The 23,313-nt window shown below is 37.0% G+C and overlaps 1 protein-coding gene across 4 annotated transcripts; it reads left to right on the forward strand.

Annotated features, from left to right (window-relative positions):
* Positions 1–194: 194 nt before the first annotated feature.
* rbm17 (RNA binding motif protein 17) lies at positions 195–23,313 on the forward strand. Of its 4 annotated transcripts, none has more exons than XR_006107040.1 (14): positions 195–304; positions 812–960; positions 1,248–1,364; positions 3,017–3,183; positions 3,444–3,556; positions 4,176–4,220; positions 5,309–5,447; positions 5,898–6,049; positions 7,043–7,093; positions 9,742–9,818; positions 10,093–10,191; positions 10,270–10,342; positions 15,034–15,225; positions 23,134–23,313. XR_006107040.1 is itself a non-coding variant. In XM_042511266.1 (13 exons), exons 2-13 carry the CDS (start codon positions 838–840, stop codon positions 15,135–15,137), a joined length of 1,260 nt encoding a protein of 419 aa, XP_042367200.1. In that variant the 5' UTR covers positions 195–304; positions 815–837; the 3' UTR covers positions 15,138–15,285. The 4 variants fall into 4 exon arrangements, 2 of the variants coding, with proteins under 2 accessions (XP_042367200.1, XP_042367199.1); XR_006107041.1 differs by lacking the exon at positions 23,134–23,313 and adding an exon at positions 22,880–22,902; XM_042511266.1 differs by lacking the exon at positions 23,134–23,313 and having other exon boundaries at positions 815–960; positions 15,034–15,285.

Consider the following 23,313-nt stretch of genomic DNA (forward strand, 5'->3'; position numbering starts at 1 on the left):
TGGGAGAGAGCTGCCGTTAAAAAGCAATGCTCTCGTGTGTTTTTTATGGTGTACAAAAAAAACCAAAAAACAACAATATAGTGTGGCGACAGTAAAGTCCTCCAGCCGCTAGGTGGCGCATGAGCTGGAAATGGCGCCAAAGGTCGTTAACTGTCGCTCTTATTTTTGTTGTTGTGCTGCCAGCTTCCGGTTTCTACATCCAGCGAGGAGGGCTCTCCAGAGCTGCACTGAACGTGCCGCTAAATGTTTATTTTTTAATGTTAGAGGCACTTATATTCAGTTTTCCCAGGTTTTCCTAAAGCCGGTAAGCTGAAAACAGGCTGTTTTTTAAACAGTATTCAATCAGGAGCAGACAGCTATGCTATGCTAGCACTAGCTAACGTTAGCTACGGTGATGTTTAGCTAGTTTCTCCTAGCAAGCAGTTAACATAGCGTGTTATCCAAAACACAGCTAAGTGACAAACATTTCGACACGTCGTTTCATTTAATAAACAAGCCATTTAGTTGCAATGAAAGTGCACCCGCTTTTTTTATTGGGTAACTGCAAAGTTAGCGTTAAAATCGCCAGGGCGTACATGGGTCCTACTACTTTTGGGTGCTTTTATATGATGTCCTGCTGCTGATGTTGTTTGAGTTTTGTCATTTTACAGGTTTTAAAACATCTTGCCAAAAGACGACAGTTGAAAATTAGCCTGATGACTAGCAATGCCACAATTACAGAAATAGTATTGAATGTGTGTTTTCCTTAATATAAATTAAAGTAAATATTTTCAGTTAAAAACTTACATCTGCACTGTCGTCTGTTTGTCAGCAGGAAACAAGCATTGATGAGCAGCAATGTCGCTGTATGATGACCTCGGTGTGGGTGCCAGTGACACCAAGACTGAAGGATGGTCTAAAAACTTCAAGCTGCTGCAGTCCCAGCTGAAAGTGAAGAAAGCAGCTCTGACTCAGGCAAAGGTAGACACATATAAGTAAAGTACACAGGTAAAATCTGTGATTTATAGTGGTTAAAAAACAGAGTGCACTTACAGTATATATTATGATCTCTGTATAATAATGTATAACCAGATAAATGAAAATAAATAGAGACTGATGGCAAATTGAAATAATGATATGCATATGTACTTTACATTAATGTGAAAAAAAGATTTCCAAACAAAACAAGGAAACATGATAAATCCACTGTGTACATATTCAATAATTTTGTTTTGTGTGTGTGTGTGTGTGTGTGTGTGTGTGTGTAGACCCAGCGGATGAAGCAGACCACTGTCTTGGCTCCAGTTATTGATCTTAAGAGAGGAGGCTCAAGTGATGACAGACAGATCACAGACACTCCTCCACATGCTGCTGCTGGACTTAAGGTTTGTATGCACTGAATCTGGCCGTCAAGTTTGCTTGAATTTTTCTCGCAAATGATTTATCTGGATCTTAGCTAAAGATACAGAGAGAAATTGTTAGTATGGAATGTCAATACAAACTCTATTCACCATATTTGAGATGCTGCAAGCATAAATCAAAACAAAATGCAATTATTTGCAAATCATTTTTACCTCATCAGACTCCAGCACAGTGTTCCAAAAAAGTTTGATAAGCATTTTAAAACTGAGGACAGGAGGTGTTAAATTATGAAATTGAAATACTTTCCCATTCTCGACTCAAGCTGTTTAACAGTTCGAGGTTACTGTTGTCGTATTTAGGCTTCTTAATATGCCAGACTTTGTAATGGGAGACAAGGCTGACAGGTCAGTCTAGTATCTGCACTATAATGAAGCCATGCTGTTGAGCTGGTAACAATCTGGATGGTCTTTTTCCTCTTCAGCCTGAAGTGCACAACACCCACAAAATGTGGACTTGTCAGACCACAGCAGACTTTTCCACTTAGCGTCAGTCCATCTCAGTTGAATTGGGACGCAGAGAAGTTTGAGGCGTTTTTGGCTGTTGATACATTGCTTTTACTTTTCATGGTAGTCTTATAGATGCAGTGTAGAACTGTGTTTGCTGACTGTTTTTTTAAAGTGTTCTTGAGCCCATGCATTAAAATCCTCTATGTAATCATGTTATATTTTAATGCAGTGCAGCCTGAGGGGTCGCAGGTCACAAGCATTCACTGTTGATTTTCAGCTGTGTGTACAGAGATTTCTCTGTTTTTTTTAAAAAAAAAAAATTTAAAGATTTTTTTGGGGGGCGTGTTTTTCTAATAATTGATAGGACAGCACAAGTGTGAAACGGGTAGAGAGAGAGGGGTGACATGCAGCAAAGGGCCGAGGTCAGAATCGAACCTGCGGCCGCTGCAGCGAGGACACGGCCTCTATACATGGGGTGCCTGCTCTATCCACTGAGTCACAAGGTGCCCCTTCTCTTGATTTTTTATGATATTATGGATATTAGATGGTAAAATCCCTAAATTCTGTACAGCTGTGTGTTGTGAAACATTGCTCTTAAATTATGGGACTATTTGCATGTAAAATGTTTTCACAAATGGTGACGCTCACCGCCATTGCTTTTGAACGACTGAGTTTTTGAGGATGGCTCTGTCATACCCAATCATGATATTGACCTCTGTGTACCTGTGAAATGTTCCAAAATGTTGTTTTTTCAGTATTTAACAACTTTCCCAGTCTCATGATGCCACTATCACATCTGTTTTTTAATGTGTCACAGGCATCAAATCCAGAATATGTGAATGTTTACAAATCACTATGACATTTATTAGTTTGAAAAGTCCATGTTTTGTTTTTTTTAATTCAATTGAAAGATTTCGTAAGTCATGGCATTTTAGTTTTGTCTACATTTTACACGGCATCCAAGCTTTTTTTGGAATCAGAGTTGTAATCTAATATAGCACAGTCAGTGTGTGGGGTGGTGATGCAGCTGCACAAAGACTACCTTTTCTGCTGGAAATATATATATAAATGTCCTTATCAAAATAACTTTAAAGCTACATCTGTGGATGCTATCTCTTTCCCACTCTCATATTTTGTACTCGGCCTGTGTGTGTTGGTGTTCTCTTCAGGACGCCGTGCCCAGCGGTTTCTCCTCTGGCGATGTGCTGATCCCTTTGGCAGACGAATACGATCCAATGTTCCCCAACGACTATGAGAAGGTGGTGAAGCGACACCGAGAAGAACGACAGCGACAGAGGGAGCAGGAGCGGCAGAAGGAGATAGAGGAGAGAGAAAAGTACTTTCATGATCTTTTACTCTAATCACTCATTGACCGCTTACTGCTATTCAGGGTCCAGGTGAAATTTTGGTCCATCTGTAATTGCATGCTTGTAGTCACAACATGGGGCCAAACCTATGAACGTGCTCTAGGATTAAGTTATTTTTAATGTAAAAGTAATTTATGAGAAACCAAAATGAGCCAACTGTACTTACACTGCACTAAATATTTTAGGAACACAGCACTGTGGTTTCAATCTCAAACTTGGTTTCTTACAGAAAGAGGAAAGACAGGCACGATGGTGGCGCCCCAAGTGGTTTCTCCCGTTTCCCTGCAGCTGAGGGCGAGTCAGATGAGGAGGAGGACTACGAGAAAGAGCGAAGGAAACGAAGTAAGTAGTGAGAGCGCTTGTTTATGATAGGAAATTGAAGCTGTTATATTGCTCTCTTCAAAGCTCTCTGTTATTGGCGTTTTAAAATGTTTGTTCTAATTAACCAAAATCACACAATTACACAAACTAACAGCTGATTGAAGCAGCAGAAGACCAGCAGTTCCTGTGTTCACTGAGCTAAATTACTGTTCCTTTCAATGGAGTCTGGCGGCCCTGATGAGAGCACAGATGGGGAACTGTAGCTGTTCAAGGCTTTCCCATTGCAATGGGCTGTTTGTCTGAAAGGGAAAGCGGTAAAAATATGTGCTATATGCTAAAATGTGTTTTGCTGCTGCCCCCAACCACAGCAGTGCATCACTTCCGAGTCAATGTCCTTGCCGTTTTTTTCAAATCGGAGGTGTGCCGACAGACATCTACTGTATTTAATACACTATGAATAAATACCTCATATAGCCCCGCTTAAAAAAAAAATAGCCCTGTAAAGGACAAATGGAAGTATATTATACTTTTTAGCAATGATTTTTGTCTGATTAGATTCATCAACTTTAGTCTTTATGCTTAACCAAAACAAAATCTGAGCTACTTCTCTAACATGATGAATCTTGTGTCTCTTTTCCAGGTGGAGCAGCTATCGCCCCTCCTTCTTCACTTGTAGACAGAGATGGTAAGTCTTATGATCCAGCAAGTGGTGATGCTTTTAAACATCAGCTGAATGAAAACAGCGTATCAGCAGCAGAAAAAGAACAGGGAGTTTCAGGAGAAGCAGAACAGGAACAGCAGTGCGGTTGATGGTAATCCTGTGTGAAATGGCAGAGATAAAGCTTTCAAGGATTGGATCTGTAACCTGCAGTGCACTTTTGGAAGTTGTTTATTTACCATGTGGATCACTGAGTGAAACAGAGATGACATGTAAAAACGACCGGCCCCAGTTTGTGATGTGAAAAGCTTGTTAACTGTTAAGTGCAGCATTGTCTTCATCATCACAGTCTGAGATATCTTGAAACTTGTAAATGTAATGACTAATGTAATGTATAATCACACAGAGGGAAAAACATAGGCTGGCCTCCCTAATCAGGATTATGTTTTTTTGTTTCAGTATCATCTTTCATCCTTCTCAGAGCAGCTGTGATGTTACAGTGATAAAAATAACAAAATATGAAATAGGCGTGAACTGATGTTGGTTTCGCGGGACTGATACAGATTAGTTGTTAATGAGACTGATACCTGGAGCAGATATACATTTACAATAAAAATGAAAGTCTTTCTGTCAATATTTAGAATTTGGAATCTAACAAACTCCAACACAATCGCCTTGTAAACGCCTTTAGCAAATGTTTAATCAAAACTGAATCTTTCAAAATCTTTCATATACAGCAAGTTCCCAGAAACTTTTTGTTTTCATAAGTCAAGTGAAAATTTAAATTAAATAAATAAAAACAGCTCCCCAAAGTTCCTCCATTGCTGACACTTTCTTTGAACTCTATAATTAGTCCCTTTTAACGGCAATCTTTAAGATAAAATGCAGATATAGATAATCCAATAATCAACCTGGCAGATAATCTGTCGACCCTTAACTTGAAATATTATATATAATATATATATATATTATATATATATATATATAAAAATAAAGAATGACTGTCAGAATTTTATTCTGGATGTCTACAGTAAATATGACATGGAACTGAAAAAGTGGTTACTAGACTACACGCTGATAGCTGTTGTGTTTTGGTTTGGTTTTGCTCTGTTTAGGTTCATCTTCATTTTCCTACGACGATGAAGGTCGTCCTGCTAGAGGTTCAAAGGCCGCCATCCCTCCACCTATGTATGAAGACTCAGAGCGGCCACGTTCACCACCTGCACCAACCAGCTCCTTCCTGGCCAACATGGGGTGGGTGGGACACACATAAACACACACACACATACACAAAAAAAAAGTATTTCTAGTGGATAAAAAGAATGTACTATTTTAGTATTCAGTATTTAGTACATGTTGGAGCTGTATGTTTAGGTATGTTATGTAAATGACTTTTATCATCTATTATCATGACTATTATCATCCAAAGAAAATGTATATGACTTTTATACTTATTACCTGCTATTTTGATATAATCCAGACACATCACGTGCAATGCATCCTTAGGTAAAAGATGAACTTATTTGAACTAGTGTTGATTCATTCATTGTTGTTGAACATCTGCAGATTTGTTGCAGTCAGAACATTCAGGCTGTCAGTTGTTATAATTCAGACATGAAAATCTGAGATGTTTAGTTACTTTAATATTACAACAAATCACAAATTTTCAATGCAGAACTTTTTTCACCGTATTTTCTCCCACAGAGGTACGGTGGCCCATAAGATCATGCAGAAGTACGGCTTCAAAGAAGGCCAGGGCCTGGGGAAGCATGAGCAGGGCCTCAGCACGGCACTGTCTGTGGAGAAGACCAGCAAGAGAGGCGGGAAGATCATCATAGGGGACGCTGCGGAAAAACGTAAGTATAACTTTTGTTTGTGTTTTTTTTCCTTTGCTGCCTACATTCTCATGATCAGTGCTTTATATGTCACTCTGTTTTTCCTTACTTTTTTCACTTTTCACTTTGCTTTCCTTCAAGTTCTTCTTAGGCTGCTTCCACACTAATGTGTTTTTATTTTAAAAGACATAACTATTGCTAAAATGTCTTGACAAGCGGACACAGAATCTTTTGGAAACAATGACATAGACACCCACATTTGCTTCCTGATAAGGTTTAATAGGTCACAGCTTGTCAAGTCAAAACATTACAGCTAAGTAAGATTTTTTCCTTCTTGTGTGGGTGTGCCTTTCCCATCACCATGGCTTCCTCTGGCGATGAATAATGCTCCCAGTGTGCCCAGTAATCTGTGTTTGCTTTATGATTCCCATTCTTTTCCCCTGCCTTGACTGCCTTATGCTCGTGTTACTTCCAGTAACAGCCCCACCTCGTCATGTTTTAAAGACATCTCTGTTCTTAATTTTTGCCATCTTTGTAGTATGTTATAAAAGCAAGCGCCCAACCGTAGACAAACCGCTCCCTGTTTACATCAGTTTGACCACGGCCAGTGTACAAGATGAGTCTTATGATTTGCGTTTTTAGGCATTAGTATGGAGGGAGATTATTTCTGAAACTGTGCTAAAATGCTTAAATATAAGGATATATTTTCATTTTTAAAAAGTGTGGATGTGGCCTTACCTGTCAACCACATTTACTGTCCTTTGCTTGTGTCGTCTCCAGCTCATATGTTTGTTGTTTGGTCTCAGGCTGTGTCTTTCCTGCATTGAGTTTTAGTTGCAACAGAAGCATTTAATACTCATGGTCCATCCAGGATGCACGTCTTTGTACTTTTTCAATATAGATGGATAGATGGATAGACAGATGGATAGATAGATAGATAATTTTATTTTGTTCAACTGTGTGTGTGTGTGTGTGTGTGTGTGTGTGTGTGTGTGTGTGTGTGTGTGTGAGCAGCTGGATCCAGCCAGACAGGTGCTGCTGAGACGTCAGTCGGAGGCTCTGCAGGTTAGCCTTTACTCTCATTATCTCTCTCTTTTTTCATTATGTACAGTGTACTGCTAGTCTTTCATTTAAGAAGTGTTTGTGTGTGTTTGCATGTGTTTTACCTATATGTGTGTTTAGCTATTGTCACGCACTTATCAAACTGAAAACAGATGCTTTAAGTCCCAAACCGTGCCATCAAAGAGTAGTTCTTTGTATTGCTGTATTAAGATATTACAATATGAGGAGAATAGCTTTGCACACTGTTTTTCTGGATGTGTACTTATAATGGCCATACTTAAAGGGGAACTATGCCTTTTTTTCAAAATTCATACATGTTATTCCTATTGTCAAAGACAGTCCAAAAATATTAGCATACATGAGCAACTCTGTCCCAAATCCGAGTACTAAAACTCAAATTTGTAGTGTCATAGGGTGTTAAGTCTGGAGCTGCTTTATAGACTATGAATGGTGAACGATGTTCTACATGAGACTGATAGCAGCCAGGAGAATGTTCTGAGTATATGAGAACATTTTCTGCTTCATAACTTAGAACACTACAATAGAATAGATTTTAATTTCTAGAATTACAAAGAAAAGAAATACTCAGTGGGTCCACAACATCAGCTTCCCATATATTAATTATGGTGAGGCTCCAGACTGTATATCCTATCACAAGCTGGAAACCCACTTCTCTGGTTTCTGGCTTTAAGAGAGAGCAGCTCATGTTCACAAATATTGATTGAACCCTCGACCATGAAAATAACATATTGGAATTCTTAATTTAGGTGGTGTTCCCCATTAATGTGAGCTGACACTGCAGTTTTTGCTCATTTTACTTTGCATCTTGTCTTGAAAAGTATGTTTTACCTCTTATGCATGCTGTTTGCTGTCATCTTAAATTGAGTCATAATTGTCCCTTCCATTCTGCTCCTTATTCAGACTTGCCTGCACTTTGCATTTTTTCTGATTCTTTAAACCTATTCTTCTAAGCCCTAGACAAAGAAAAAATAAGCTCAATATACAATTATTTCTAGAAATAATTTAGCATATACCAGTACAGATTTTGCATGGATTTAACAAGCGAGATGTAACACATTAATGAGTTAGTCTCAGAAGTTTTGATAGGGGAATTTTATAACCGTAACACAGAGCCAAGCTTGTCTTTATGCAAAACTTAGTTAACCAGCTGCTGGCTGTAGCTTCATAATCACCATATAGACATTCAAATCATTTCAAAGAGGGGCATTTGCAGAGGCACGTAGTAAAGGTCACACAATAAATTAGAAAAATATATATAAAACTAAAAAGTCAAGGAAAGCTGTACACATTTACACCTTTTCCACTAAATAAGCTCTGGTTCTTGACCCAGTTCAGTTCAGGATTTTGGAATCTTGATGCCGTCTAGTTTCCAGTTTTGAGCAGAGCAACTGTCATCAATCTGAAAGCGTTTGTTCAGTTATTACAGATTGTTTTTAGATAAAAAAAAATAGACAAAACAACAACAAGCATGGACCAACTAATAATGATGACACAGAGAACTATTACCTGCAGGACGTCATCGTCTTTTTCCAACCTGTAGAACATGACATGCCCACTGGTTGCCATTGTTTGCGCTCAGGTCATGGAAAACCTGCTGTTATTTTGGTTCCAGCTAAATGAAAACTGTCTGGATTCGGAACCAATTTATTTTTGGTAGAAGTGCTCTGAATGGTTCAAAATTAGGTGCTGTAACCGGAACAGAACCCATTCCTTTGTTGGTGGAAAAGGGGAAATTCTGATGCAGGTATAACACAGAAATGCTAAAATAAGCTGTACAAATAATGAAATTAATAGGATTAATAATAATGATAATGATAATGTTAATACAAAGTAAACTGCACACACATGGACTACACATTGATAATAGTGATAATTATATGAGAATAATGGTGCAAAAACGGTGCAAAGCTGTTCACATGAGAGCGGTAAAACAAAAAACAGTGGACTTTGTTTTTTTTTTTTAGATGCAGTGTTGGATTTTTGCCACTAGATATCCCCATTGGATCATCACTGCTTTATCTTCAGCAAACCCTCTGTAGTTTTTAAGGGATTTTGAGGAAATCCCTGTAATCAGTACTTTATTTACTTTATTGTTTTAAAAAAAAAGTCCAGGACAAGATGCCAAGTCCCCCTTTAGGAACCTTTTGTTGCCCCTGATTACCAGTTTGAGGACCACCGGTCTTAGTGTCCAATATTTATCAAGAACTAGCCAAAAAATTAAAATCTAATGTGCACCGTGTATTTACATGTATATAGACACTTATCTCTCTGCTGCTTAGTCGGTTTCTCAGAAAAACTAACAGTGGTATTGCACTTGAGTGACTCATTTACAGTGTTTTCTCAGAAGCATGTAAAACACAATAAAACAGCAGTCTTTTAAATATGACGAAAATAGCCAGACGTGAAGGAGTGCGTATCACGTCAGCTCAGCAAACACAGAATAGAATTTTTCAACAGCTGTTTAACAAAAAGAGTTGCACAATTATTTCACATATTAAGTGTATTTACACAAGCACAATAGAGTGCGATAAAACGTATTGTTGCACACCTTCAGTTGCTCCAGACTGTGAATACTCTTTTCATGAGGGGGGAAAAATGTGACCTCTTGTCTTTTGTTTCCATCCAACCAGCGGACTCTTCAAAGAAGTCAGAGGCCAACCCGCTCACAGAGATCCTCAAAAACCCGACAAAAGTGGTCCTGCTCAGGGTATGTGTGTGTCATAGAATAACATGTCAAAAAAACATTTTTGACATTGGGTGTTTGTGATCAGTCCTTGCCTCATGTTTTACCAAATCAACATTCAACAGAGTCACATTGTCAAGTTTAATTCAATTCTGGAAATTAGTCAGAAGTCAGAAAACGGGGACAATAGAGGACCTTCTTATGCAGTTTGAGTGCACACTTGCCAGCAGTTACATCAGATTTCATTATCCTCTATTGTCCCTTGCAAGTAGGCCTGATGTCTCTGTTTGTCTTGTAGAACATGGTGGGCCGTGGAGAGGTGGACGAAGACTTGGAGGGAGAGACAAAAGAAGAGTGCGAGAAGTACGGCAAAGTGGTTAAATGTGTCATTTTTGAGGTGAGAAAAAGAGAGTTAAGTGTGAAGTGACTATATTAATCAAACAGGACAATCCCTAAAACACACCTTGCCTCTCAGATTGCAGCTGTGCCAGATGATGAAGCTGTCAGGATATTTCTGGAGTTCGAGAGGGTGGAGTCAGCCATCAAAGGTCAGTGTTCTCTTGTGGCCTCGCGTGCACAATCCTGAAAGAGGCCTCTGCTGATTGGTCCACTCAAAGCCTCAACACACCAGACACTTAAAATGTAACAGGGACTTATGTTGTTCAGTTTTTGGTTCATGCATGTATTAGAATATGTTTAATGGTCGAAAACACTTTATTTTCCTCATACAGTCTGTGCTTGAACACCTATTTACCGTCTGTCTGAAATGCTTTGTTTTAGCACCTGTCTTTTTAAGAACCCTCCCAAAAAAACTCAGTCTGCTCTGATTGATGAGCATTTCTGGCTCTTCCATACCTGGACATTTCTGCAATGTCATTGCAGCTGGGGAATGAATATAACAGAGAAAAGCAGCACCTTTTACCCCATAAAATCACCAATAAAAGCTTCTAAACCCAAACCATCACAAATTGACTTGTTACAATAAGAATATGATCCAGAATTGGCCAGTAATTATAAATGTCGGCAACAACGATTACATGTTTCTCAGATGTTAGCATGTAGCTACACAAAGCTGTGCATGTAATGTAAACACTTGCAGTAGTGTGCCTGGAGCAACTGATCATATAAAGGAATCTCTCATGCTCTGACATCCGCTTGTAACCAAAGAAGAAAAAAAACTATTGGAAACTGAGTATTCATAACAGCCTGAGGTTTTTGCTTACAGAGATCACTTCTACCACATTATTTGAAACTTTGGCCACCATTAATGTGAACATCTGACATTGTAAATAGAGATGTCATTTTCAGTTACATTTACCTTTGATAGCCCCACACCCATTAACTGATAATTGTAAAGGAAGAGACCTTTCCTTTTAGTCAGGGAGCTTTAGTCTCATATTTCAACACACTGTCTATTTAGAGTTAGTGAAATTTTATTTTTTTGTGTTGTAAACAGACAGCTGACTAGCCACGATAAAATGTATAAACAGTGTTTGCGGTAATAGTCCAATGAGCCAGACCGCTAACTAGCTCCAACCAGATGTTGTTGGTGGGCAGGACAGTAAACTGAAGAGTTGCAAAATTAACCTGGAGACCAACATGTGTAACTGGTCAAAAATTTTCTCTGCACTCGGCCGATTAATGGTTAAGCATTGACATCCCTAATTGGAACATTTTATATGATAGAAAAAAAACATGATATGTTCCTTTTAAATCTGACGTGGCAGCAGATTTGTATCTCCAAGAACACCAGCATCGGGTCATGTGGCCTCAAAATGGGTTAAATGTCACTGGAGCTCCAGAGTGGCCCTGAAAAAAAGTGGCCTGACCTGACCTGACCTTTGTTGACACTCCAAACTTTAGCCTGCGTTTGTTGTCAGTGAAAACTTCAACACTGAAAATCTTCCAGATTTCCGTTGTGACTCTGCTGTCAGTGGGTCATCTCCATACGTAAGCAGACGTTTTTTGGGTAAGCGATCAACTTTATGTAGCGGCATCGCTTTTTTCCTACCATTGTGTAACTGCTCTAATAATGTGGGTGAAAGTGTGTCCCATTCTAAATGGGTTGGCCCAGATCAGAAACAAGGTGAGACTCCCCGCGGTGTTATATCATACGCGGCCTAGCAACCTTGGCGTCCCCCTGCGGCACCGGCAGAGCCGCGCTTACATCACAGCGCTCAGAAAGAGGGACAGACACTCAAGGAGCGATACAGAGGGCCTCAGACATAGTGAAGTGTCACACTGGGTAATCTATTTCTATAGATGATGATGAAATGTTTTATTGCTCCCAGGAGAGAAGGTCTCCTGCTGCGTGCCTGACTTGGATAGGGAGGTCAGAGGTCATGGTCACACAGCAACAGGTTGGAGATGACCATAGTATGTAGTGTTTTTTCAAACACACCAGGGTTTGACCCAGTTTCACCTGATTTCTTTCTGAGAATGTGTGACGTTTCAGTGAAGTCACTTCATCAAGTCTAAGATTGATGTTAGCTTTCATTTTTTATATCTTTTTCTGCGATCATTCCAGAATAGGAGCACTGAGGGTATCAGAGTAACATCATCATATTCAACATTTTAAAAAATACATTTATGCCCATGCAACGCACTGTTTCACACAGCGCGTGTAGGCATGTTATTTGTTTTGGCACTCGTGTATCAAGTTTAAGTGTGCACACTGCTCACCTGAGCAGCGCCTGTCAGGCGCGTCTGAGCTGCACGTCAGCTGCAGCACATCTAGAGAAACGGTGGCTCGCTGTTTTTTTAAGCGTGACATTTTTTTTGACTCTGTACCACTTTATACTGCAGTTTAAAGTCTCGCTCTGTCACAGAGATGAGGAAATACAAAGGTGTTTGTTTTACCTCAACTACCTTGCTTCCCTTTCAAAACAAAAGCCCTCTGACTGTGTGTCTGGACAGAGTGCCATCAGTTGCTGATGCAATGCATTTTATTTTGAAAGATTTACAGGATGGGGTTGTCAGCTGTGCAGGAGGTTGTATAACTTCATAAATGAGTGGAATATGTGCTTATAAATATTAAAATATAGCACTCATATCAGCAGGCAGCTGTATGCCTGAAGGCCCAGTTAAGGCTGGACTATTTTGATGCAGAAAGAATGGACTAGTTAACATTATTTCTGTTTTAGAAAAGTTTTAATGTTATTCAAATTGCACTAACTTTACTGTAAAAACTGATATTTTGTTGCACTGCTAGATTTGTGGTTTGTTACTGTAACAAAGAGTAACTGTTTTGTTAAGTGACTTGAATTTTACATTGTTTTATTTATTTTGCTGTTGGATTGCTAACTGTAGATTGCACTACATTCCATTTACTTGAGTGGGACAAGCTCTTACTTTAATTTTATTTTGGAGAGACTTTATATCAGACTGTAAAACACAGATTATCAGCTAAGACTGGGCTATTTTTAGTTGGGGAATAATGCCCTGCAGTGTATGACAAGTTTTAAAGTGTTAATTTCGGTGAATTCGTTGTTATATTTATCGAGTAATAAAAAAATAATTGATAGATCGATTGATTAATCGAAAAAATAATCGATAGATTAATCGATAAAAAAATAATTGTTAGGTGCAGCCCTACAGAAGTAACCAATTGAAGCGTTAATTGAGTAATCTGACAAGAAATAAGCCATTGTAAGCTGTGGTGATAGGGGCCCTTCATCTTGACGAACAGTCACATAGCTTCACGTTAAAGGCCAAATTTAACTTAAGTTGGTTTTGTTTCCGCTCCATAGACTGGATGCTTCCTTTTAAGATGTTGAAGCATTGACATTGTGCTATTGTCGAAGGCTACCTTGTTTTACAGCAGACGCTCTTGTACAGAGTTCGCTTTGTTTACAGCTATAATGACCCCAAACTTTGGACGCTTTCTGTTGTTTTCTCCGGCCCACCTCTCCTCTCCATCCCTTGCATTTTTCTCACTCTAAATCATCTGCTCACAGCGTAAGAACGTTGTGTGACAGTAATAATCCTCCGTGAAAAACACATTGCACTGTATATAGTTATATGGCTTAACAAAGATGAGTTTTAGTAATCAAATAACTCAAGGAAAAGTTTTTTTATAAGGGTCCAAAATGTCAAAGCTGTCTCGACACACATGCGTGAGTCAAGTTTTGATGAGATTTACAGCCTCACAGTCTTCTTTCAGATATTAGACTAATACAGTTCACTGCAACATAACACACTTTGTTTTGTACGTTCAGTGTCAGCACACTGCAGTTGATGTGCACGCACACATGAATGAAAAGTACTGCATGCCATGTGCTGACTGAGGCAGTCATTAGTTACGCACAAGGAAAATGGATTATCAGTTGGAGTGAGACACATAAGCAGTGTGAGGTTGTTTGTTTCATTGATAAGGTTATTGCTTCTGGACAGGACAGAATAGATAGTGTGTGTATCTCAGTTGTCCTAAAATAAGGGTACTTTGGCGTGTGTGAACATAAGGGAAGTGTTTACTGTGTGCTGCTTCTTTTGGAGCAAACAAGCAACAAATCTTGGGGAATAACATTGATGTCAACCTTTTGGGGTTTTTTTCTCAGCAGTGTGGGAATCGATGCAAAGTTGTTTTTCTTTTTTAGGGCTTTTATCACTGGCACTTAGGACAAACAGTTTACTGCTTTTCACAACAGTTTATTCCACTCAAATCAAATCATTTCTTCTAAGAACCAGACGGCCACTGTCTTGGAGGTTAAAGGAATAAAAAACACTGCTGAACTGATAAAAACAATCACAGCTTTATTTAGTTTTGTGTTTTTGTCTTCTTCCTGGTAACATTACATCAGGGTATTTCCAATAACTCGGGCTGTTCTACAGAATGAAATCAAAAGAGATAGAGACTCAACTTTGTCCCATTCTTTAACAACCATACATATCACATGTTAAAGCCCCCTTCGGGAGCTTGTCGAAAGGCAATCGGTGACACTGAAATAAATAGATGAAGCACGTTGACGCTTCACTAAAAAAACAAAACAGGCCCTTAGTTATATTTAAATATTCAGTTCTCATCCTGTTCTGATGTCAGTAATAAATATCTTACAAAGCTGTTTTACAATAATGAAAAAGAACCAATAAGGAGTACCAGTGGCCATTGTATTGCCATTGTGGAGAATGTATGATCTTTAAAGTTTGCCTCAAAGTCATGGAAATTAATTAGTTAAAATTTGTATAAACCCTGTGTATACTTTGGGCACCGTTTGACCTTTGCTTTCTCTCTCCTCTGCAGCTGTTGTGGATCTGAATGGACGTTATTTCGGTGGACGAGTCGTCAAGGCCTGCTTCTACAACCTAGATAAGTTTCGGGTTTTGGACCTCGGTGAGCAGGTCTGATGTCATCATGAGGACACAACCCCTCTTCACTTGTACATTACCCTCTTTTTATATTTCCTGGACAGCAGTGAAGTCTCTGTATGTAGCGGTGAGTCTGTCTTGTAGATTTTTTTTTTCCTGTAATGAAAAATACCTTTATGTCAAGACAAAATAAATGGTATAAACTATGGCTTGTGTATAATTCGTTATCATTATTCCATGAATCATTGTTACATATGTTAGTCAGTGTAGCTTATTATACTCTGAAATTCACAATTCAAAATCAGCAAAGTCATGGTGACTGAGCTGCAGTTGTTTTTCAGTTTCAGAATGAGAAATATTTCATCCCCAGTATAAACACGCGAAACGTATTCACATCCTGACATGGAGCAGTATACTGTATATCAAAGAAGCCTAGTTTCACTCTGAATTTTGTCTGACATAACGGCGGTTCCTCAGAAGTGTTAATACATCCCCAAGGTTGACAAGTTTTAACTTAGCCCTGATGGATTATGGGAAGGGGACTGGGACAGTGAACACAGCCCCAGCCTCATTCAGAACTTATGTAAGTGCGGCAAAAGGGCCCCGGAGGCTCCAGTCAAATATGTCAGGAAGGATCCCACCGGAGTAGGTTTAATTCAGGTCAGAAAACGGGCTGGATAGAAAAACAAAAAGGAGAAGAAAGGCCTATTTAAAAGATTTTACACCCTCATTTATTCTTCAGGGGTCAAAGGTCAAGGGAATATAGATCAAGGGGCAGAAACTTAAGGTAAAGACAGGCGTTGGCTTTGGTGAGACCAAAAAAAGTAGAAGTAGCTATTAAAATGTTTTTCAGGTAGAAGTACAAATAAAAATCAGTAAAATAAGAACCTGACAAAGTGAAGTAATAACATATTTTCAAAAGAATGCATTAAATACGACTACTGCTTCTATTACTACTACTACTACTACTACCACTTTACTGCTATTTTAAAAGGACAAGGGTTCAGCTAAAATTACATTCCTTTAGTTTGAAAAGCTGATCATTACAAAATAGCAACTTGGTTGCAATACAGCGAGCTAAAATAATATGAATTCCTTAACTTGATTTTGAATGAAGTATAAAAAGGCAAAATTACATCCATGAAAGGCTTCTAAACGGGGTTTTAAGGGTAGGCAGCAGGTTTGTTTTCAGGGCCTTGGCCTGTAGCAACAGTGTGTGTAGTCTGTGTGCGTGAATATGTAGAAACCAGGCGTGAGGCTGATGGTGTGAGCATGTCCTAAACGTGCACAGTCAGTTCCCTATTAAACCCTGACCTAAATACCAGTGGGAGTGACATGAGACGAGGTCAAGAGGTCACAATGCATTTAGCATAAAGTGAGGGTCACTGCATAGGCATGTAGGTTGACCTGGATATGTTGTGTCTAGGTCAAATAATGTTACAGCTATAATTTAAGGTACAGTATTGGATATCATGAAGAAGTCATAGTATTGTTTGTACTATGTAATGAATAATGACAAAAAAAGATGCGATTGAAAATATTTATTCACCTTGTTTTGTAGGCTGAAAATAACAAAGATAGCATGTACAAAGACATCAAATTAATTAATCAAAAATGTCTGGAAACAACATAGAATAGCCAGTCCAAAAATGTCATGGTTTAGCATGTCAAAAAACCCTGTTTTGGCTGAAAATGACAGAATAGCATGGCTGAAAATGACAGAATAGCATGTGGACAAACTTTAAAGTATAATGTGGGGAAAAAACGTCTGAAAACAACATAGTATACCATGTTGAAAAATATCAAAGTATAACGGGTAAAAATAGCCAAAAATGTCATTGTATAGTATGTCAAAAAAATGGCTGGAAACGTCATAGTACAGTATTTTAAGTATGGCGAAATATGTGAAAATATTACTATCAAAAAAAGTGCTGAAAACTACATGGAACAGCATGTCGAGACACGTTACAATGTAACCTGTTAAAGAAAGGACTAAAAACAACCAAAAACATCTGATTTTAGCATGTCAAAAATATCACCAAAAATCGCATACTATGTATGGCGAAAAATGTCAAAATATGACATGTCAAAAAAAGGGCTGAAAACATCAAAGAATACCATGTTGAGACACATTATGGTAAAGCATGTAGAAGAAAGTACCAAAAACATCCTTTTTTTAGTATGTCAAGACAATGACTAAAAGTCGCATGCCGAAAAAAGTCAAAACATGACATGTCAAAAAAAGTGCTGAAAACTACATAGAATAGCATGTTGACAAATGTTTTAATGCAGGATATTGAGGAAACAACTCAAAACAACCAAAACCATCCTTTTTTAGTATGTCAAAAAAATGACCAAAAATCACATACTATAATATGGCGAAAAAATTCAAAATATGACATGTCAAAAAAAGTGCTGAAAACTATATAGAATAGCATGTTGACAAACGTTATAGTGTAGGATATTGAAGGAGAGACTTAAAACAACCAAAAACATCATATTTTAGCATGTCAAAAAAACAACCAAAAATCACAAATATAAAAAAAAATCAAAATATGACATGTCAAAAAAAGTGCTGAAAACTACATGGAACAGCATGTTGAGACACTTTATAGTCTAGCATGTTGAAGAAAGTGTAGATATTGAAAGGAGAGACTTAAAACAACCAAAAACATCATATTTTAGCATGTCAAAAAAACAACCAAAAATCGCATACTATACTATGGCGAAAAATGTGAAAATATCACTATCAAAAAAAGTGCTGAAAACTACATGGAACAGCATGTTGAGACACTGTATAGTCTAGCATGTTGAAGAACGGACTAAAAACAACCAAAAACATCATATTTTAGCATGTCAAAAAAACAACCAAAAATCGCATACTATAGTGTGGCGAAAAATGTCAAAATATGACATGTCAAAAAAAGGGCTGAAAACAACATAGAATACCATGTTGAGACACGTTATAGTGAAGCATGTAGAAGAAAGTACTAAAAAACAACCAAAAACATCCTTTTTTAGTATGTCAAAACATTGACCAAAAATCGCATACTATAGTATGGCGAAAAAATTCAAAATATGACATGTCAAAAAAGTGCTGAAAAATATATAGAATGGCATGTTAACAAACGTTATAGTGTAGGATATTGAAGAAACATCTCAAAACAACCACCAAAAACATCCTATTTTAGCATGTCAAAAAATCAACCAAACAGCTTATACTATAGTATGGCGAAAAAAAGTCAAAACATGACATGTCAAAAATAGTGCTGAAAACTATATAGAATAGCATGTTGGTAAACGTTATAGTGTAGGATATTGAAGGAGAGACTCAAAACAACCAAAAACATCATATTTTAGCATGTCAAAATAACAACCAAAAATCGCATACTATAGTATGGCGAAAAAATGTCAAAATATGACATGTCAAGAAAAGGGCTGAAAACAACATAGAATACCATGTTGAGACACATTATAGTGTAGCATGTAGAAGAAAGTACTAACAACAACCAAAAACATCCTTTTTTAGTATGTCAAAACACTGACCAAAAATCGCATACTATAGTATGGCGAAAAAATTCAAAACGTGACATGTCAAAAAGAGTGCTGAAAAATATACAGAATGGCATGTTAACAAACGTTATAGTGTAAGATATTGAAGAAAAAGACTCAAACCAACCAAAAAACATCATATTTTAGCATGTCAAAAAACAACCAAAAATCGCATACTATAGTATGGCAAAATATGTGAAAATATCACTATCAAAAAAAGGGCTGAAAACTACATGGAACAGCATGTCGAGACACTGTATGGTCTAGCATGTTGAAGAACGGACTAAAAACAACCAAAAACATCCTTTTTTAGTATGTCAAAACAATGACCAAAAGTCGCATACTATAGTATGGCGAAAAAATTCAAAACATGACATGTCAAAAAGAGTGCTGAAAAATATATAGAATGGCATGTTAACAAACATTATAGTGTAGGATATTGAAGAAAAAGACTCAAAACAACCAAAAACATCATATTTTAGCATGTCAAAAAACAACCAAAAATCGCATACTATAGTATGGCGAAATATGTGAAAATATCACTATCAAAAAAGGGCTGAAAACTACATGGAACAGCATGTCGAGACACTTTATAGTCTAGCATGTTGAAGAACGGACTAAAAACAACCAAAAACATCCTTTTTTAGTATGTCAAAAAAATGACCAAAAAGTCGCATACTATAGTAATGCGAAAAATGTCAAAATATGACATGTCAAAAAAAGGGCTGAAAACAACATAGAAAACCATGTTGAGACACGTTATAGTGAAGCATGTAGAAGAAAGTACTAAAAAACAACCAAAAACATCCTTCTTTAGTATGTCAAAACAATGACCAAAAATCGCATACTATAGTATGGTGAAAAAATTCAAAATATGACATGTCAAAAAGAGTGCTGAAAAATATATAGAATGGCATGTTAACAAACGTTATAGTGTAGGATATTGAAGAAAAAGACTCAAAACAACCAAAAACATCATATTTTAGCATGTCAAAAAACAACCAAAAATCGCATACTATAGTATGGCGAAATATGTGAAAATATCACTATCAAAAAAAGGGCTGAAAACTACATGGAACAGCATGTTGACAAATGTTATAGTGTAGGATATTGAAGAAAAGACTCAAAACAACCAAAAATATCATATTTTAGCATGTCATAAAATGACCAAAAATCGCATACTATAGTATGGCGAAATATGTCAAAATATCACTATCAAAAAAAGGGCTGAAAACTACATGGAACAGCATGTCTAGACACTTTATAGTCTAGCATGTAGAAGAAAGTACTAAAAACAACCAAAAACATCCTTTTTTAGTATGTCAAAACAATGACCAAAAATCACATACTATAGTATGGTGAAAAAAATTCAAAATATGACACGTCAAAAAGAGTGCTGAAAAATATATATAGAATGGCATGTTAACAAACGTTATAGTGTAGGATATTGAAGAAAAAAGACTCAAAAACAACCAAAAACATCATATTTTAGCATGTCAAAAAACAACCAAAAATCGCATACTATAGTATGACGAAAAAAGTCAAAACATGACATGTCAAAAAAAGTGCTGAAAACTACATAGAATAGCATGTTGGTAAACGTTAGAGAGTAGGATATTGAAGGAGAGACTCAAAACAACCAAAAACATCATATTTTAGCATGTCAAAAAAATGACCAAAAATCACATACTATAGTATGGCGAAAAAATTCAAAATATGACATGTCAAAAAAAGGGCTGAAAACTATATAGAATAGCATGTTGACAAACATTATAGTGTAGGATATTGAAGAAAAAGACTCAAAACAACCAAAAACATCATATTTTAGCATGTCAAAAAACAACCAAAAATCGCATACTATAGTATGGCGAAATATGTGAAAATATCACTGTCAAAAAAAGGGCTGCTGAAAACTACATGGGAACAGCATGTCGAGACACTGTATAGTCTAGCATGTTGAAGAACGGACTAAAAACAACCAAAAACATCCTTTTTTAGTATGTCAAAAAAATGACCAAAAGTTGCATACTATAGTATGGCGAAAAATGTCAAAAATATGACATGTCAAAAAAAGGGCTGAAATCAACATAGAATGGCATGTTGAGACACGTTATAGTGAAGCATGTAGAAGAAAGTACTAAAAACAACCAAAAACATCCTTTTTAGTATGTCAAAACAATGACCAAAAATCGCATACTATAGTATGGAAAAAATTCAAAATATGACGTCAAAAAAAGTGCTGAAAAATATATAGAATAGCATGTTGGTAAACGTTATAGTGTAGGATATTGAAGAGAGACTCAAAACAACCAAAAACATCATTTTTTAGCATGTCAAAAAAATGACCAAAAATCGCATACTATAGTATGGCAAAAAATGTCAAAATATGACATGTCAAAAAAAGGGCTGAAAAAACAACATAGAATACCATGTTGAGACATGTTATAGTGAAGCATGTAGAAGAAAGTACTAAAAACAACCAAAAACATCATATTTTAGCATGTCAAAAACATGACCGACAATCGCATACTATAGTATAGCAAAAAAAGTCAAAATAAGACATGTCAAAAAAAGGCTCAAAAAAACACAGAATAGCATATCAAACCATATTGTGGTGTACCATGTTGATTAAAGGACTAAAAACATGCAAAAACATCATGTTTTAGCATGTCAAAAAATGACCAAAAATCGCATACTATAGTATGGCAAAAAATGTCAAAATATGACATGTCAAAAAAAGGGCTGAAAACAACATAGAATACCATGTTGAGATACGTTATAGTGAAGCATGTAGAAGAAAGTACTAACAACAACCAAAAACATCCTTTTTTAGTATGTCAAAATAATGACCAAAAATCGCATACTATAGTATGGCGAAAAAATTCAAAATATGACATGTCAAAAAAAGTGCTGAAAACTATGTAGAATAGCATGTTGACAAACGTTATAGTGTAGAATATTGAAGAAAAAGACTCAAAACAACCAAAAACATCATATTTTAGCATGTCAAAAAACAACCAAAAATCGCATACTATAGTATGGCGAAATATGTGAAAATATCACTGTAAAAAAAGTGCTGAAAACTACATGGAACAGCATGTGGAGACACTGTATAGTCTAGCATGTTGAAGAACGGACTAAAAACAACCAAAAACATCCTTTTTTAGTAAGTCAAAAAAATGACCAAAAGTTGCATACTATAGTATGGCGAAAAAATTCAAAATATGACATGTCAAAAAAAGTGCTGAAAAACTATATAGAATAGCATGTTGAGAAACGTTATAGTGTAGGATATTGAAGGAAAGACTCAAAACGACCAAAAACATCATGTTTTAGCATGTCAAAAAAATGACCAAAAATCGCATACTATAGTATGGCAAAAAATGTCTAAATATGACATGTCAAAAAAAGGGCTGAAAACAACATAGAATAGCATGTTGAGACACATTATAGTGAAGCATGTAGAAGAAAGTCCTAAAAACAACCAAAAACATCCTTTTTTAGTATGTCAAAAAAATGACCAAAAGTTGCATACTATAGTATGGCGAAAAAAGTCAAAATATGACATGTCAAAAAAGTGCTGAAAACTATATAGAATAGCATGTTGACAAACGTTATAGTGTAGGATATTGAAGGAGAGACTCAAAAAACCAAAAACATCATATTTTAGCATGTCAAAAAAACAACCAAAAATCGCATACTATAGTATGGCGAAATATGTGAAAATATCACTATCAAAAAAGTGCTGAAAACTACATGGAACAGCACGTCGAGACACATTATAGTCTAGCATGTTGAAGAAAGGACTAAAAACAACCAAAACCATCATATTTTAGCATGTCAAAAACATGACCGACAATCGCATAGTATAGTATAGCAAAAAAAGTCAAAATAAGACATGTCAACAAAAGGCTCAAAAAAACACAGAATAGCATATCGAGCCATATTGTGGTGTACCATGTTGATTAAAGGACTAAGAACATCCAAAAACATCATTTTTTAGCATGTCAAAGAAATGACCAAAAATCGCATACTATAGTATGGCGAAAAATGTCAAAAGATGACATGTCAAAAAAAGGGCTGAGAACAACATAGAATAGCATGTCTAGGAATGTTATAGTGTAGCATGTTGAAGAAAGGACTCAACATAATGAAAAACATCCTTTTTTAGGGTGTCAAACAAACAAACAAAAAAAAAAATAGTAAAATCTCTCCTCCCCTCTACCCAGGACTTCACACTCTCCATTGATGGTCACACACACTCACCCCCTCCCCACAGACCAAACCTTGGATTCATTTTTGACCCCACCCTCTCCTTCCAACCCCACATCCATCAAATCACCAAAACAGCCTTCTTCCACCTCCGCAGCATTGCCCGCCTTCGTACCACCCTCTCCAAACCTGCCACTGAAACTGATCCATGCCTTTATTTCCTCCAGACTTGATTATTGCAGTAGCCTCCTTTATGGTCTTCCCTCCACAGAACTCAGCTGCCCGGTTACTCACTCACACCCGCTCCAGAGACCACATCACCACTGTCCTCCAACAGCTCCACCGGCTCCCCATACAACAGCGCATCCACTTCCAGATCCTGCTCATCACCTACAAATCCCTCAATAACCTGGCCCCCCGATACCTCACTGACCTTCTGCAGCACTCTCGC

This window comes from Plectropomus leopardus, chromosome 22, assembly GCF_008729295.1.
Source record: "Plectropomus leopardus isolate mb chromosome 22, YSFRI_Pleo_2.0, whole genome shotgun sequence".
Classification (NCBI taxonomy): Eukaryota; Metazoa; Chordata; class Actinopteri; order Perciformes; family Serranidae; genus Plectropomus; species Plectropomus leopardus.

Coding starts and splice junctions, on each gene's coding strand:
- rbm17 (XM_042511266.1), top strand. CDS start 838: ATGTCGCTGTATGATGACCTCGGTGTGGGTGCCAGTGACACCAAGACT. Junction 1,365..3,016: donor ATGCTGCTGCTGGACTTAAG/GTTTGTATGCAC, acceptor TGTTCTCTTCAG/GACGCCGTGCCCAGCGGTTT. Junction 9,819..10,092: donor CAAAAGTGGTCCTGCTCAGG/GTATGTGTGTGT, acceptor TTTGTCTTGTAG/AACATGGTGGGCCGTGGAGA.